The sequence below is a fragment of the Thamnophis elegans genome, chromosome 4 (genome assembly GCF_009769535.1).
Source record: "Thamnophis elegans isolate rThaEle1 chromosome 4, rThaEle1.pri, whole genome shotgun sequence".
NCBI classification, from domain to species: domain Eukaryota; kingdom Metazoa; phylum Chordata; class Lepidosauria; order Squamata; family Colubridae; genus Thamnophis; species Thamnophis elegans.
Genome location: NC_045544.1, coordinates 72,892,812 through 72,912,208, shown reverse-complemented (window position 1 = coordinate 72,912,208; position 19,397 = coordinate 72,892,812). Strand labels below are relative to the sequence as shown.

At 38.4% G+C, this 19,397-nt stretch overlaps 1 protein-coding gene across 1 annotated transcript; it reads left to right on the top strand.

The window, feature by feature from the left end:
• The first annotated feature begins 5,225 nt into the window (after positions 1 to 5,225).
• QPCT (glutaminyl-peptide cyclotransferase) lies at positions 5,226 to 19,051 on the top strand. Its single transcript, XM_032216577.1, has 7 exons — positions 5,226 to 5,643; positions 11,145 to 11,291; positions 13,955 to 14,236; positions 14,328 to 14,507; positions 16,378 to 16,477; positions 17,183 to 17,299; positions 18,230 to 19,051. The coding sequence occupies exons 1-7, from the start codon at positions 5,512 to 5,514 to the stop codon at positions 18,376 to 18,378; spliced, it is 1,107 nt and encodes a 368-aa protein (XP_032072468.1). The 5' UTR covers positions 5,226 to 5,511; the 3' UTR covers positions 18,379 to 19,051.
• The last annotated feature ends 346 nt before the right edge of the window (positions 19,052 to 19,397 follow it).

Here is a 19,397-nt window from a genome sequence, read left to right as displayed (position 1 = left end):
CCCTTCCTTATTTTATGTAAGCCGCCCTGAGTCCCCTCAGGGAAAAGGGCGGCCTATAAATACCAATAAAATCCTAAAATCCTAAATCCTAAATTTCCAGCAGGAAGACCTGCAACACCAACCTATTGTTATAATAACTGTTGCCTTTCTCGACTTTAATTAATCCACGTTGGCATCTACAGACCATCTTCAACATATAACAAACTATCTCCAGGGACCCATCGGCAATTCTGTCCTGATCTCACTACATAATAAAGACAATCTTTTTAGATCATCTCCTTCATCCCCAATTAATTTTAGGAACTTATATCATCTCATTTTTATACTGTAAGAGGTTAACACCCACCCCTCTCCTAGAAAACTGAAATATTCTATGAAATATTAAAAAGGTATAATATTGTATTTTCCCTAAAGGAGAAACATGTTTCTAAAGACAAACTCAGAGCCTCAGCTCCCTGCCCATCCCCCAGCAGATATTTTGGTTGTCTACAAGACAAAAGACTTTCAGCTCCAAAGTGATAGAATTAGCCCTTCCTCAAGATCCAAACCAAGACAAAGCCATTAAATCATAATAGGAATTGCCCAAAGCCCCTTCATTACATCATCACCCAGCAAGATTCAACCAGGCCTGGGACTCGAGACAAACCTACAAAATTACTCCTGCATGGCCCCATGGGAGTCTGACAACCAATCAGACTACATTTCTTACACAGGAACAGGTAGCTCCAAGGTGGAGTCCAAGAGAGGGTATAAATTTATAAATCTCCCTCTCTCACCCACCCACTCACTTTTTTTGCCCAGGACCTCAAACCATCTGGTCCTGTCTACCATTAAACCATCTTTCCAAGCAATCTCCATGTTTCCAGTGTCTTTCTTCCCACTTGGAACTGAACCCAGATGGACATTTCTTCCAACAATACTATAGCTGCAATCCTATACAGTATACATTTACTTACCTAAAAATAAATTCTACTTAATTCATGTCACTTACTTATGAGCCAACTTTTATTTTTTTAAAAATCAGAATTTCCCCCCCAAAGTTACATATTATATTATGCATTTGATTTACAAACAGTCCAAATACTTTTTGTAAAATAAAATATAACATGTATATTCCAACTGCAGCTTGAATAAGCTTTTACACATAAATTTAGGTCACCTTCCAACAACTGTTATAGCCAAATCGGATTTCTTGATTTGGTGCTCTCTGTGCTGGCTACAGTTATTAGAAGATATGATCCAACAATATGGAGTGCATGTGCATCTTTAAAATACCTGTGTCTAACCCAATGCCTGCCATCCTAAGACCAAATTTGGAAATGGAAGAGATTCATTGATTTTGCAATATTTGATGCAGCTTCCTGCCTTATCAAACATGATCAGGGCTACAGGTATAGATTGTATAAAATTCACCAGTAACTTCACAAAACTGAAAGCCATTCAATAACTGAGAATCTGTTTAATTAGAGAATGTATTGTACATAAACACTGGTCAAAACAGTTTGTTCAGCATAGTAAACCATTAGGTGGCACTGTAACATTATGCTCAACAATTGTACAAGAAATTTACAGTATTTTAAATATGAATTTATGTTATCTTAAAATTCTAAAAAGAGATGTCCCTTAAAAGCTTGACTATTTATATTATCATCTTCCCTCTTTCATATCCTAAAGAGCTCATTAATCAAGTGGCCATAAGCCTAGTTTGGTTATTATTGTCACTGCAGAAATCAAAATTTGAAATTAAGATTAGTTGAATGGCGCTGGACTGGGATGATGATAGCATAAATTGCCCTTAATTATTAGAGAGGGTGAATGTGTCTTTAATGATTGTGGTTTATGAACTACAAACTAGTCAACCAGCTCTTACTGCCTAGGATGCTTTGTGAGCCCAGTCCATGTGCTATTTTACGACTTAGTGTAGTCTGCAAACTCAGAAAATTAGATTAGATCAATTGTAGCTCAGTGTGTTGTGTGAATGCCACCATGAAGTTAGATGTCTATTGCTAACATTGTTCTATGCATCTCTGCAAGGAAATAATCCCATTTAAACAAGTGTCCACAAGTCACAAAAACACTGATGTTCTTTTGTCAGGCTCCTGGCACTTCTTCAATGCCATTAAGGCAGCCGGATTCATAACAGGATATGAATCAGAATTACTGAGCACATCGAAGTCAGCTCAGCTGCAGCTTGCATAAAGACCTTCCTTTTGTGATTCCTCGAATTTTCTGACAAGGAAAATTATCTACCTAGGAGGGAAATATCCAACTCCCAGTGGTGAGTTCTGATTACTGTACTGAATGTGATATAATAACTTGAAACAGCAGTGTTAATATGCATCAATTAAAATCTCTTTGGATGGCCTTCTTAAAAACATTTATTATAAATATATTTTGCAACATGGCAATATATACACAGTAGTCTTTGTACAGTATATTTGCATATGACCAGTTATCTCCCAGAGGAGGAGGAGGACAGCTGATGTCTTTATACCACATATAAAAGCATGTCTGGTGTGAATCTTGGGGAAGTTATTAACCCAACTATGCTCACACAATATTCTAAACTACTGTTCAATAAACAATGCTTTTTCAATACAGTATTTGTGGTTTACAAACTGTGGTTGAGTTTGTACTATATGTTAGGCTACAAAGAAGCAAACTACCTTTTGGATTAAACTAAAATGTTGGATTTCTGGCATTGTAACACATTGTCAAGCAACTCAGCTATCAGAAAGCACTCTCAGTTTGCTGAAGAACAGGTACCTTGGTTAGTTTCACAGCCCATCTTCTTCCTTTTATTGACATATTTAAAAACTCCAGTGGTTCCTTTAGACATTTTAGACATTTTTTTTTAGACATTTTATTAGGATTTATAGGCCGCCCTTTTCCCTGAGGGGACTCAGGGCGGCTTACAATCGCAGGGAAGGGGGTGCAATACCAAAAGACAAACAATATGTGAACAGAATAAAATAATAAAACACAACTTGCATTCAACAGTCAACACTCGGGCGGGTAAATTGGGAACCTATCCCCAGGCCTGATGGGAGAGCCAGGTCTTAAGGGCTGTGCGGAAGGTCTGGATGGTGGTGAGGGTATGGATCTCGACGGGGAGGTCGTTCCACAGGGTCGGAGCTGCAACAGAAAAGGCTCTCCTCCGTGTAGTCGCCAGTCGACATTGACTGGCAGATGGGATTCGGAGGAGGCCCAGTCTGTGCGATCTGATCGGTCGGAGGGAGGTAATCGGCAGAAGGCGGTCTCTCAATTAAAGCCACTTACAGAGTTGGAAAATTGCTCTCTCTGCTTTCACTCATCCCCTTTTCACACATACAAACAAGCTCCTGCAGAGCAGATGTGTAAAAATAATAGAAAAGAAGATATGGTGTTAACTAAAGCAGTCCTTTTTTGCAGCTCCTTAGCCTTCTGTCTCTATGTCCAAAAGTTGAAAGGAATTTAATTAGATCAGTTAATTTATAATTGGGCAAAAGTGACTCAAACCTTAGAGGCACTATTCAGGACTGAAATATCAACCGATCCTAGCTTAACACCTGTGAATTCATTAGTTATTTGAGGAACTTTCCAACTTTCCTAGTAGGACTGTTGAATATCACATAAGTCAGGAGTGTCAAAATCCTGCCCATGTGGTGTTTAGATCTGGCCCGCAAGGCCACCCTGAAAATAACGAAAGACTGACCCATGGTGTCTCTGCCTCAGAAAACGGAACTCGGGAGGGCTGTGTGCAGACCTCCTGGGCTCCATTTTTGCTGGAAGAGGGTTGCAGGAGGCCGTCACGGCCAAAAATGGAGCTTGTGAGCCTGTTTTCGCTGGCAGAGCACTTGGGCCGCCACAGGCACCTCCGGCACAAGTGATGTCGAGCTGGCAATGTCCACCCTGGCCACACACATCACGCCCCCCCCAAGGTCAAACACAATCCTGAAGTGGTCCTCTGAAATCAAGTTTGACACCCCTGAGACAAGTGCTTCCTTTTATTTATTGATCAGGTTAATCCAGTCACAATGTTTGCTTGGTGTGGCTTAGTCTGTTGTGTCAATGCAGCTAGTTATGATACTATGTATTCAATTTAAAAAGGGTTAAACAGATTTCATTTATCAGGTTGGGTAAACCACTCAATGGATGTGTTCACACTATATACAAATTTTGGCTAACTGATACTATTGTTTATTTTTGTTTCCTTTTTTATAAAATAAAACTATGGTAGCCAACTCAGGACAAAGAACAATCATTCATGAAGTGGAAAAAAGCTGAGTTTCCCTTTACTCTTTAAAACCACATGTTTTATCATATGCTTAACACACTATTTATGCCCATAAGTAGGGGCTACCAGCTAAGGGCACCAGTATTTTTTATCATTTTAGATAGCAACAAAGATTTACAAAAATCCTTAATGTTTTCTAGCATCTAGCAGTCATCAGGATTTTTGCAATCCATATTTGATAACATACATACTGTGCTGGGGAAACAATGAGAAAGGGACCCTTCAAATGGAAAAAAAGTTCCCCAAACTCAGTGTAGAATCGATTAAAACAATGTTAGTGTACTAAAAGATAAACATTCTGCAGGAACTTATACTTGAATCCGGTTTATGAAAACTTATGGAGAACTTTTCCACAATCAGGCAAACATTCAAACGAGTTAAACTGTAATCCCCAGCATGCTGACTGGGAATTCTGGAGAATTTTTGTTCTCCAACCCATCAGAAAGGTACCAGCTTCCAGTAGGTGGAATTCAATGTGTTTGCTGAGCTGCTTGTAAGAGCTTTGCTCAGTAATACCGTTAATGTCGTCGCACTAAAAAGTCTCCCAAATCCCATATCCTTCCAATAATTTATAAATGTTTTGCTGGCTGATCAGTCTGGAATAGGAAACAACTCGAGAGAAATACAGTACACGCTTTGATTCATTACTTCACGATAATCTTAAAAGTAAAATAATAATAATAATAATAATAATAATAATAATAATAATAATAATAATAATAATAATAATAATAATAATATGATAACCACGAGGCGCCTCTCGCTGCTCACTTTTATCAGTGGAAAAACCATCTATAGCATAGAAGAGCCTCGCTCGCTTTGGGAGGAAAAGACCAGGAGGAAACGGGGGAGCTGCCCTTCTGGCTGCAGCCCAAAGTGGCGGGATTAGTCATCTGTTGTCCTCCTGATGCTGCTGACGTGGTGCCAGGGACAAAACGCCCACCCACTCCTGAGGGGAAAACGGACTGATTGGGATGGGAATTAGCATCTCTCCCGCCGCGTTACGTAGGCAAGGCAAGACAGAAACTCGCCGGACGCGGAGCCAAAAAAGCGCCTCAGGAAGGCAGAAGCGAAGCGCCGCCGCTGTCCCATCGCCGCCTGCTCGCCAACGCTGCGCCCGCTTCTTCGCCTGATTCTGCCTCGCTCTGAGGCTCGAGCGAGCCTCCTTCACCTGCAGCTGGGGTCGGCTTCGCCCCCTGCCCAGCCGATAGAGGGGCCGCTGCTTCTGCAACGGCATGGCCAGAGAGAGACGAGATAGCAAGGCGGCGGCGTTCTTCTGCCTGGCCTGGGCACTCTGCTTGGCTCTCCCGGGCTTCCCGCAGCATGTAGGTGGCCGAGAAGACAGAGCGGACTGGACTCAGGAGAAGGTGGGTGGCTTGCAGCGTCCCCTGTTTTGTGGGTGCAACGGAGGCGCTGGGACAAGTACAGCCAAGAGGAGACAATGTCTGTGTGGTCGGCATTTTTGGCCTTTGGGGGAATGAAAGGGAGAAAATGTGTCTGTGTGTGTGAGTAACAGTATATATGTGTGTGTTATGTATGGGTATGGGAAGATATACTTTGTTTTTCATACATACATACATACACACACACACACACATACATGCACATCTAGATGTTCTGCTTCTTTCTTTTTCATGGTAATACCAGTATGATGCATGGGGCATTGGGGTGGCTGGAGAGGTAGAGACCTGAACTCTTTTGTGTTATACCCTTGTTCTATTGCTATTCTTATTTGTGGAGTGGCCAGACGAAATCCGGTAGCATGATGTACGTCTTCTTTTTTTAAGGGTAATGAGGTGGCTAATTGTATCATAAAAATAAGTGATCTGGAAGGCTGATGTACAAATAAACGCCTCTTACCCAGCTGCACAGCCCTCAGGCACCAGAGAGGAAAATATGGTAGCTCCCTCACCAACTAATGGGCAAAGTCTGAAGGCACATGATAATATAGCAGCATTGCTGAAGTCAAGATATCTGAAGTGGCTCAGCGCCTGATGAGAGAGCATCCAAACAACAGACCTACTTCAATCGAGAGAGCCTCAAATTCCATCAGTGGGGAGGGCAAAATTGGAACTTTTTATTGGGCAAATATAGTACTATGATCCTCTATTTTTATAGAAGAGTAGATCCCAAACTGGTCAGTTGGGCAAATTCCAAGCAGAGCATAATAAGAATTGTGCTCAATCAATTTGCCATGGAGGGAGGGATGTCTCCTGAGAAACATGCATAGCTTTGGTTGGCAAAGAAGGCATTTATTCATCCTTTGTTTGGTATTTTACTCTGACAAACATTTGAAGTTGTTACTAAAATTAATTAACAGTTGAAAGTCTTATGGAAGAGAAGCACCTTTATAAATTACTTAAATCCTTCCAAGAAAGTAGGGAAGGTCATATCAAAGCCTGGGAGCAACAGAAGAAGATCCCCTTCGTCTTGCCAGAAAGAATGTGGGCTTACCTGCAAATCACAGCAGGTGCATTACAGGAAATGCACACCTTTAAATAAAAAGCCTAAAACCTTTTTGCACTGATGGCTTACATTGTATCAAGTACAGTAAGCAACAATAAAAAGTGATGATCTTTCAGTACAATCATGATAAAATTCTGACACTTTTTGTACTCCTTAGCAGCATATTTCCTACATTTTGCATTAATTGCAACATCTGGATACTTCTCAAGAAGTATTTCCTAAGCTTTGTCTCAGTTGTCTCATTAAACATGAAGGCATGTCTATGTAGAGGTGTCCAAGGAAAGAGTCAAAATCCATAAGATGGCAGGTATATGTTGCAATCAAAGCTCAATGCCTTTTGTATGTATATCAGTGTCCAATACACATGCAGAAATTGCAATACGTCACTATCACCTGACAAGCCTTAGCTGCAGCCAAGCAAAACAATTGGTTGATATTTTTCTTGCATCAAGCAATGCAGAGGTGGTATTCAGCAGGTTCTGACCAGTTCTGGAGAACTGATAGCGGAAATTTTGAATAGTTCAGAGAACCAGTAGGTTTAGGTTTAGGTTTATTAGATTTATATGCCACCCTTCTCCCAAGGACTCAGGTCGGCGTACAACATTAAAAGAAACATAATACAAAACAAAAAATAAAAAAATAAATAGAATATCCCAAACCCAATTAAAATTGACAATGACATTTTTTTAAAAAAAATTCGAATTAAAATTAACAGTGATCAATAATTTATTTTGATTTGTTCAGGCCCGGCTGGCTTGCTGGAAAAGCCAACTTTTTAGGGCGCGTCGGAAGGACCGGAGGTCGGGGATTATACAAAGCTCTGGGGGCAGCTCATTCCAGAGGGAAAGCGCTCCCACAGAGAAGGCTCTCCCCCTGGGGGTCACTAGCCGACACCTCTGGCCAACGGCACCCTGAGGAGGCCAACTCTGTGGGATCGCACTGGACAGTGGGAGGCTACCGGTGGCAGTAGGTGGTCTCGCAGGTACCCTGGGCCTAAGCCATGGAGCGCTTTAAAGGTCATAATTAGTACCTTGAATCACACCCGAGAGACAACTGGCAATCAGTGCAGGCCGCCTAAGAGGGGTGTAACATGGGAGCACCTAGGTGCCCCCATGATAACCCACGCAGCCGCATTCTGGACCAGTTGAAGCTTCCGGGTGCTCTTCAAGGGCAGCCCCATGTAGAGAGCGTTACAGTAGTCCAGGTGAGAAAGGACGAGGGCATGAGTGACTGTGGACAGAGCATCCCGATCCAAGTAAATACATCCTGTGACTGGCTCTGCCCCCATCTATTCTCTGCCTCCCCAGTCCCAGCTGATCCAGAGGAAATGGGGATTTTGCAGTATCCTTCCCCTGGAGTGGGGTGGGAATGGAGATTTTACAGTATCCTTCCCCTGCCATGCTCACCAAGCCATGCCCACCTAGCTACACCCAGAGAACCAGTAGTAAAAAAAATTGAATCCCACCACTGAATCAATGTACTTTAACTTACCCCTTAGTAAACAATTAAGACAGCAACCACCTATCAGCTTCATTAGAGAAGCAGAGTCAAGACTGATTGTGTAGATACAGGCAAATTATGCTGGCAATATTTTGATCTGCTTTACAGACTGTGAAAAAGTACATTAAACTTCACATGCACCATTAGCACATTGAAATATAACTAACATAATTTCCCCCAAATTTGACTGGCTCCAACAGAATGACATTAATTGTAGTTATGTGAAGCATAGGAAGCACACGGACACCTATAATAATGTCAAATAATGTTGAGAAATCTGATAGGATGTGAAGATTACAAAGAGAAAAAAAGACAAATGGCCTCTATGGCTAGATTCTGAGTCTTCCCCCCCCCCCCCAAAAAAAAACCACAACATTCCTAATCAAACTTCAGCATCCTCATGTTGAAGAAAATATGAGCAATTCTTTCTCCATATTACACTAAAGAAACCTTCATTACAAAATATTCAAATAATCAATCTTTTAATTTTGGGGGAATAGAGCCGTCTCGGGACCATAGCATTTGTTTTTCTTTCATCCAGATTAGAATAGCCATGAACTGTACGTATGTAGTAGCTAAGTGATAAAATATTTATGTATAAAACATGTCAAGATTGCACTTTATAATGAGGATAGTTCTGAATGTTGATTGGATTTATTCTGCATTTATTTTAATTTACATTAAGAACAATTACATTGACCTATTTTAGTAAATATGTATTATTGTGTTTTGCATATATTCAATTTATCATAATAGAAAGGTTCATGATCAGGCAGCCTGTAGTGCACAGTCTATAACTGGAGAATTTCAACATCCCCTCCCCCCTCTTTTTTTTAAACATGGAAATAGAAGTGATCTTCTTTGTACTGGAGGATTGCTCTACTTACCTGAAAGACTAGGGGTTTTTTAAATCAAATATTTGGCACACATAAGTAAATAGTTTATTATAGTCTTAGACAAGAGTCATAGACATAAGAGCATCTATGAAATATAACGTCTAATGGCTAATATAATAGAATGAACTTTATTAACATCAACTTTCGCCCTTAGAGGATAATACATTGCTGCAAACGGTTGTTACTAGGTAACAGTTTTGCAGCTGTATATGTCAGAGTTGGATTTTTATCAGACAATAGATAAAGAATATAAAATTTGTCGGGGTGCCTGGCATTTTGCTAAGTAGGAGTTCAAATGACTTTCAGTATAAAATGTATTACATTTTCAATCAATTCTACCTCTCCTAGGTCCAATGGGATAGTTTTTGGATGACTGCTGTTTTCTTATATCTACCACCTAATATAGTCAAAAGTATGGCACCAAAGCAAAAAAAAGTCCAGCAAACTTTGTAATTTGGATTGACATGAATTTAGGTAGTCGGCTGAAAAGCGATTAGATTGATTTTTGTGGAATTGAAAAATCTTGTAATTTGGCCTAATTTGTATTGAAGCTCTTTGCAAGTACAAGTTTTAATGTGAAGTTACAACAGCACTGAAAACAAATTAATTTACAAACGGGCCTTACATTTACAACTGGTTCTCGCACTTACAACCATCACAGCATCCACGTGATCACATGAATAGTCATAATCAAATGCGGTTGTGTCAAGGGCTACTTCTCTCTCTTTCTCTCATCCCTTTATCTACCTAGCAAAGGAGTTGTTTCTTTAGCAGCTGCAGCAGCATTGTAAAGCTGTATCTTATTTTGTCTTTCAGTGGACACAAATTGGCATTGGTAAATGTTTGTACTACTTTATCAAAATCATCCTTTTATTGATTTCTATGCAACAGTTTCTTGGCAAGTAAAATGGAATAGCATTTTAATTTTAATTTTTTCCATTATTTTTTTAACTACAATCAATTTAATCTTCATTACTCTTAAAAACTCTGTTGCCTAATATGCATTTTTAATAAAAAAATCTCTTAGTATATTTTTCATTATTTATGGAAATCTATAATTTTAGCAGAATGCTAAATTTGTAATAGTAAAGATTTAAAAAATACTTAGAAGTGAAAAAGGATGTGGATCAAACTACATCTTACATTCTTCCAGGACTCAAAGGAAGGAGATGAATGAAATATCTCCATATACCCGTGATGGCAAACCTATGACATGCGTGCCGGATGTGGCACACAGAGACATTTCTCCAGGCACACCAGCTGTCTCCCATTGCTGTTCCAGTGCCGGTCCACCTGCTCCTTGCATGGGCGGGATCACTGGAAACCAAAAGAACAGCTCCCTGGCATGCATGTACGTGCCGGGAAGCTGAGCTTTTGGTATCCAGTGCACACGCGCGCACTGACTACCTGCTCTTTGTGCACGCATGCACATAAGAAACCAGAAGACCAGGTGACCAGCATGTATGCGCACACTGGAAATCATAAGCTCAGCTTCCTGAGCTGCTCTTCCAGTTTCCAGCGCTTTCACACATGTGTGCCTGGTAGCTGCTCTTTCGGTTTCTGGCGCTCCCCCACATTCCCGCAATCCCATTTCGGCACTTGGTGCCGAAAAGGTTCACAAACACTGCCATATACCATAAAATTAGCATGTGCTAGAACTGAGTCTTAGGAAGAGGTACAAAATAATTGCTTTTTGGAAGAAATTAATGGCACTATGTCTTCTCTAAAAATAGGAGTAGAGAATAGGAGTCACTGTACTAATGTCTTCAGTCTTTAACTTATGCACAGCATGTGTACATGTAAAAATACCTTACAGAAATGCCATACATTTCCATGCACAGTGTGTCAATAGATTAAACTCTGGATAATAGCTCCTTATTGCTAGTTATCATGTTAACCATAAACTTTGATAATGGTTATTTTATCTTAATGTTTCCATCATGGATACAAAACAACATAAGCAATATAACTTCTCATCCTGATTTTTCCTTTAATTCTTTCTGCAGTATTCCCATCGTCCAACCATTTTAAATGCAACTAGCATCCGACAGGTCACTTCACAGACAAATGTTAATCGCATGTGGCAAAATGACCTTCATCCAATCCTGATTGAGAGATATCCAGGATCACCTGGGAGTTATGCTGTGCGACAGGTAAGACAGAACAAGTTGTACCTACTGATAGAGGTAAAATAATTCTACAGGCATAGAGAAGATAGAATAAGTACACTGCAATATAAATGTCACAGAGGTAATATCATTGCAAGAAAAATTTAAAAGCCTTCTTAAATCAAGCCAAAGGCCATCTATCCACTTTTCTATGTCATAATATGACAACTAATGATTCTAAACAGGAGGTTTAGAGACAGACACAAAGGCAATAACTTTTCAATTGCTTCCCTCTTCCTCCACATTTTTAAGCTATGCTGCTTATTATTCAGGAGGTGGTATACAGGTGTAGAATTAGTAATCATTAATTGAAACACAGTTAATGCTCCTGGAATGGAGAAAGTAATTATGTTGTCAGCATTAATGATAGCACAGGAAATAGCCACTAGCAACTAATATATTTCAACTTGGGGAAGAACTACACTTTACAGTCATAAAATACAGTCGCAAGTAAGCAGGACATTTATTATGTTAAATTCTGATCAATTGGAGATGTTGTCCAAAAATGATGGTGATTCTTAGTATAGTTGGAATATGATGATATATAAGCTCGATGATCTGCAATTTATGAAGCAAAAAAGGCAGATAAACGCTTTCAAAGAATATCTACTAAATGCTTGTTTCCTAGGAGATTGCTCATAAATAGCCTAAACAAAAATAGTATCTCTTGTGCTGCAGTAATTAAACATATCCAAAAAAGAGAATGTACTACTGTTCCTGGAGAAGATCAGTACAGTTTCTGAAAAAAAAGTTTTTAGTATGACAAATTCCTTTGATGTTCATACCACTGAAAATGACAAACCTAATTCAAGTCTCCCCTGCATATTAGGATTTCCAATCACAAATTTATTTATTTCTGCCCTTCTCAAACAATTAGATAATTAGCATTTACAGACTACCATGGGTATCACTGATAATCAACACCTATGATTATGTGTTCTGGAATTAATCCATATCCTAAAATACATTTTCATTCTTACAGGTAATTCCCCCCCCCCACTTTTCTATCCTCTCAAAATCTCTGAAAGGTAAAGGTAATAAAAAGCTGCAAAGTGTTTAGTTTGTGATGGGCTATATTGGGGACCTTTCATGTACTTAGACAGGCATGGGTTGCTGCCAGTTTTACTAATGGTTCACAACGCACACGCAACATGTGCTTGTTTTGCTCACACACGTGCTGTTCGTTCGTGCACTGTTCAATGTAAATTGTTTTTCGCGCATGCACAGAACAATTTACAGGGAACTGCACACATGCAGTCACTAAAAAACAAAATGACAGTGGCCCAGTGGCAGCAAGGGAATCGGTTCGTGGGCATGGCAGGCCTGGGTCACTGCCTGTCCTGCGACCCAGGCATTAATTCCACTACCGGTTCAGCTGAACCGGGCAGAACCTGGAGCAACCCACCTCTGTACTTAGAGCTTAAGATAATAATACTAAGATTGTTGCTCTAATAAATTTACCAAAAGGAAGATGCCTAAAGTAAAATTCTTCTTTTCTTTGCCAGTGTCTTTATACGTATACGTGTACATAATTATGTCTTTTGTAGCTTTGTTCTGATCAGCAGAAAGTCCTGTTTTTCAGTGCATAGATTTGATTTTATAGAAGATACATTTTTCTAACTATCCTTCAGCAATTGTAACCCTGTTACTTACAGACAAGTATCAACATGTTCTGTAAGATAATGAAGGCTCTCTTAGGCCTTGATTGCAGCAACTCTTGAGCTGCTATAGAAATGAGCAGCTGAGAAAACATATTACTAAGGAAACATCCAAAGATATATCCTCAGATGGGGGAGCAGCAATTATATATCATTAAGTGACAGCAGCTGGGATTGAGAACCTCTTACTTTCATAAGTCTTTCTTGCATTTCAATCTGGAATTGCTGACTGAAGTCCATTTTTCTCATGTTTTGAACAATTTCTATGCCTTAGATATTTTTAAACGTTTCTATGCCTTCTGCAATTATGACCATAAAGAAAATGTAGTGGCTATAGAATCTTCTCATTCTGATTTTCCTTTAGTTCTTTCTGTAGAATTCACTGCAGAAGTACTCTTATTCAAAGCTCACAATGGCCAAAACCTTTAGATTTGTCCATATATACAATTGCCTCTCTGATCCGTTCCTTTGCAACATGAGGTAATAGAGGAAAAAAGAGATACCCAAGATGTGGGTGTATGTGAATGTACCAGCATTCTGAAAGAATCATTCTTATATTAAAAAGCTAAAAATGAGAAAGGCGTAAGTAAATACTGTATATTATCACATTTTCTTTGCCTGATGACCTTTAGATGTATTTGATAGTTGTTCCTAGATGCTGCAGATAACAGGTGAGCTGGCAGAAAGTTATGGGAATGCACCATGTTGAAAAAGGCTGATAAGAGCTCGCTTAGTGCAAAATTTTGGTTTGCAGTATACAAACAGAATTCCAGCCTGAAACAGAAGACTTGTTCTGCTTCATTATCAATAGGCTAGAAAAGGTCTCCTGAAGAGAAATGTATTCAAAGCTGTGAATGAACATTTATCGAATAATAGGTTTCATTAATCTTCTTCAGGAAATTTGTTGGCACCTGCAGGATTGATTTGTAAGGGCTTACTTAAAAATTAACACTATTGATCACTATTGATTTTTGGTTCTATATATTTTAGCATATCAAGCATCGGTTACAAGGACTGCAGGCTGGCTGGCTTGTTGAAGAAGACACATTTCAGAGTCATACTCCTTATGGATACCGCACTTTTTCAAATATAATCAGTACTCTCAATCCCCTTGCCAAGCGTCATTTGGTGGTTGCTTGCCATTATGACTCAAAATATTTTCCGCCACAACTGGATGGTAAAGTGTTTGTTGGAGCCACCGACTCAGCTGTGCCTTGTGCAATGATGCTAGAATTGGCAAGGTCCTTGGATAGACAGCTTTCTTTTCTGAAGGTATTTGCTTTTTCTTCAAATTGCTCCTGCATTTACTGTGATTCTAAGTAAAGTGACACACTTTCCATTCTGTTTTCCACTCATTCCATAGCAAAGCAGCTTGCCACCCAAGGCAGATCTTTCTCTGAAGCTTATTTTCTTTGACGGCGAAGAAGCTTTTGTGCGATGGTCGCCTTCAGATTCCCTGTATGGCTCTAGATCTTTGGCCCAGAAAATGGCATCTACTCCCCATCCACCAGGTGTCAGGAACACAAATCAAATTCAAGGCATTGTAAGTGAAAACTTTACAAATAATGGATACAGGGATGAAAATGGCAGAACTATACAAAGTTTTTGGCGTAACATTAATTTCCTATTTTATAAAATAAAATCCTATTAGTCCAATTTTTAAAATGTTATAATGATTGGGAAGAAAGGAAAAAAATGGAAGAGAGACAAAAATATTTTGCAATTATTACTTTAAATGGGGTCTTGAAAAGGGAAATTGTACAGTGCTGTATTATTGGGGGCTGTGCTGTGAATGGTAGGGGAGAAGTCGCCTCCAAATGTATCTGTTAAGCAGGAAGAGAGGAAGATATTCTTTGGGGGACAGGAGACCCTTACAAGGGAGCTGTCCTGTTTCAGGATGAACATACACACAAAATTGAGTTGTAATCTGTTTACTTTTAAGTTTTTAAGAACTATTGGCTTTGGCAGGCAGACCTCTGATGTGTGCAAACACACAAGAACACTAACAAGAAAGTGAAATTTTGCCTGTCAGTCCAAAGCCAAATCAGATCATGGGCATATGTAAACCAGGAACAGTACAATGATCTAAGTGCCATGGAAAATAATCAGACAGCCCAGGCTTCAGATAACACATAGGAATGAGTAACATAAAAATGCCAATCCATGGTTAGAGTAGATGTTCCCAACTGAAAAACCAACTTCTCGTAGTTGCATTATATTAGCTAGTGTGAACAAGATTTAATTAAGACAGTTGCTATTTTTGCTTCTTAGTGTTCCTTTACTCCACTCTCCAGGGTTCACAGCATGTTTTTAGGCTGGGTGGCTGCTTGGGATCAGGATCTTTGTGTTTTACATTGTTCTGCATTTGTTCCAGATTATTGCTAGCACAGTCAGCCTTTGGTGCTTGATTGCTCCTGATTCCTGAGTCTGATATCCTTCTTGAGCAGGGTCCCCATGTCTGAGTCCTTGGATTTAGAGGAGACCATGTAGGCCTGAGAAATCTATCTTCAGAAACAGAGTTCTAAAGTTAATTACATAGCACATTCAAAATTTAGTACAAACTTTCTTAATGAAATTAACAAAATAGATTCTGCTGTTATTTTTGTGCTGATAGGCAATGATTGTTCGTATAGGAGCAACGTTTGTAGTAAAAGAATCACTAGTCCTAGCACAAAACCAAGTCCTTCCTATAAAATCCCAAATTTTTCAGTTCTTTTGTAGCCATACTCCTAGAGCACAAGGATATGAATAAAGAACCATGGAATCTATGTTCTTCACCTTAAATATGAGTAGGTTTATGAAAAGAATTGCAAGCATGACTTTCTAAACTATCATTTAGAATAACATTAGCACTTCGACATATACGATTTCACAGTGCTTTACAGCCCTCTTTAAGCTGTTTACACCATATTGCCCCCAACAGTTTTACTGACCTCAGAAGGATGGAAGGCTGAGTCAACCTTGAGCCAGTCAGAATCAAACTCCTGGCAGGGTGCCGAGTTAGCCTGCAATACTGTATTCTAACCATGATGCCACCAACAGAATAAAACAATCTGCAATGAAATAAAAACTAATCAGATAAAACAGACAAACAAAGGTAGAGTTAATTGATAAAACAAATATAGAAGTATGCCACTTAAAAGCAGTTGTCATCTGAAGTTTTTGTAGACTTATTAATCAGAATCAAGTCCTTACTAATTACAATAAGAGTCACACTAAGGTTTGTGAGCAGAAGATTTCAATCTCAGTGAGATATTTCTATTCAACAGTAGAAGTACAGTAACATAAATATGTTGAAATACTTGTCTGGAATTGTCAACATTCACTGATTTTTAGACAATCATTAATATTCTCTTATGGGTAAAGCTCTGAGATTGGCATTTAAAGGACTAACCTTGACCCATTTCCTGTAGGATCTTTTTGTGTTGATGGATTTACTTGGTGCACGAAACCCTGTTTTTCCTGTTTACTTTTTGAATACAGCTCGATGGTTTGGGAGACTTGAATCCATTGGTAAGAACATTTTACAAAATATACCAGTTTTACTAGTAAAGGGATATTTGCATCTTCTAGTTTTATACAGTAGAGTATTTCTAGCAATACCATGCTATCACAAATGTTGCTATAAACATCTTTTCCCTTTGAAGGAGATGTTTAAACAAAAATGCATGCATTACAGAAGTTTCAAGAAATTAGTCATATATACATATTTTTTTAAGATCATTGTGGATTCTGTTGATTAAGATAAAAACTATACAAATGTTACCATATAGCAGTAGACTTATATACCGCTTCATAGGCCTTTCAGGCCTCTCTAAGCGGTTTACAGAGAGTCAGCATATTGCCCCCAACAATCTGGGTCCTCATTTTACCCACCTCGGAAGGATGGAAGGCTGAGTCAACCCTGAGCCGGTGAGATTTGAACCGCTGACCTGCTGATCTAGCAGTAGCCTGCAGTGCTGCATTTAACCACTGCGCCACCTTGGCTCTTGGCTACCAAAACAGTACAATACAGATTAAGCAAAATATCTGTTCTAAGGCCATTTTCTGGGATACAGTAGCAATCATAACTATGAGTTTGCATTCACAAAGCATTGAGGGTGCATAGAATTCTGAAAACTCATTTTTTGCTTCAAAATGTTTTAAACGGATTGAGAACTTAAAAAAAAACAATTATTTGATATTCATAACTTGCTACTTTTAAAAAAAATCTTGCAGAACAAAACCTTCATGATTTGGGTTTGCTACATAATTATTCTTCTGAGAGGCAGTACTTCCGAAGTAATTTACGTCGACATCCAGTTGAGGATGACCATATTCCATTTTTGAGAAGAGGTATGGATTTTTAAAATGTATTTAAATTGACATACATTCAGCAATATATATAGAAGTGTTATTTATCTATGCAAATCTTTCTCCAAACTTAAGGAATTGTACAAATGTTCATTCTTATAGAGTCAGGTCTGGTCACAAACCCATTTTTCAGAATGTGGTTTATTTTATTTTTGACAAATCATAATATTAATGCAAGGAAGTCAGTGATTATAATTATGGTAATATTGCACAATTGTTTCTTTTTCTCATCCCACTTCAGATTGTAAATTACATACAGAGAGAGAATGATAGACTGAGGGATCTTTGATCTTTTTTTCAGCATGGCAATACAAATTAACGGAAATACATTGGCAGGAGTCCCATCAACCGAGTATTATATAAACATAAAAACGTAAATGAAACATTTAGACCAATGTCTATTCAATTCACTTATACAAAGTAATTTTGTCAAAGGGTATACTTTTCAGTCTATTGCTCCAAATACGCTTCTCTGGGGCAGGGAGTGTTCATAAGTCTTGCCCTTTAGGATATTCAGGGGTCCACCCAGGGCACATATACAAAAGGAAAAGTTTGTGTCAGATCATTTGCCTCTGCCTGTGGACATACCTGTTCTAGAGGTAAAAAGTGGATTTGCTATTTACACACAGGACTTTAAAATGTTTATGTTTAAAGATAGATCCCACTTCAAAATAGTCTATTATCTCTGATAGGCAAAATCTATTGTTGATATGGTTAGTCTTTAAATGTTCTTACAATGTTAGCAGCAGTGGAGTTTTAGTAATGTTCTGATATTCAGTAGACTAAACAATGTGATTACAACATTAACACCATCATGCTTTCAATTTTTGTATTATACAACATTGTTGAGAAATAACAGTTGTCTCAAAAGTTGGACCAACTCTTCATCTTTTTGTTCTCTTATCCCAACAGGTGTTCCAATCCTACACTTGATACCTTCACCTTTCCCTAGAGTATGGCACACTATGGAGGACAATGAAGAGAATCTTGACAAGCCAACTATTGACAACCTCAGCAAAATTCTGCAAATTTTTGTGCTGGAATATCTCAACTTGGGATAACTGTTACCCTTAAATTAATATTTTGTTCTAAATACTTAGCTCTGTTTAGAATTCTTCCAAGAATAGGCTTTTACTGTAGACATAGCAATCAGATCTCTTACTTTATGCCTTGTCTGTGACAAAAACTGAAAGATTGTCCATCTAGATTTTATAATGTTAGTGAAATTTTAAAATTTATTCCTAAACAACAAATACTTGGCAGTGTAAAAGTTAATTATGTTATTATGAGAAGCTGGATGTAAAAAAAAGATCAAAACACCATTTTTAATTTAATTGACTTTTTAATTTAAAAATGAATGGGAAGTGTTTATATATCTTAGATGTTAACTTCTTTCTATTAATCTTTAATATACATGTTTCATAACTTGACTAACGTAATGTTAAAAAGAACAATTAAGCATCTCAGGGTGAGAATCTGAACACCTTTGACCTGCCAACTCACACATGTGCAGAAGACAAGGGCTGCAAAACAAACAACAAAAAAACTGTATGTGGCTTGTTTATTGCACTGCTGTTTGAATGATTCCCAAATATGATTTAAGGTGCCAATGTTGTAGTCTTCTATAGCTGTGAGTGCCAATAAAAAACTGGGAATTAACTGCCTGGACTACAATTCTGAACCAGGTATGCAAATCATCAATCTACATCTCATTAAATCATGTTGTAAAATATATATTGGCTGATTAGTTTATCTGATGATGAGTGATCTCAGCATACAATTAGCCCTTAATTAACATTAATGATATTCGAATTTGCAAGTGAATCATAGATGGGTTGTAAAATCCACTGATATTATCAACATATTTTCAGGCTACATTTAAGAATTCCTGTCACCTTCTTCCAGTGCAGATATGAGTAAACATTTATTCCTCCATTTATTTCATTCTCTGAAAACCCTCAGAAAACAATGCCCAAAATGGCAGCATGATTCAACAGTTAATGATATTTTAAATATATACTTCATATTAATCTTGGCAACTACCTAGACAAGCCCTGTATTTTTCTTGTTAAGGTTTTTC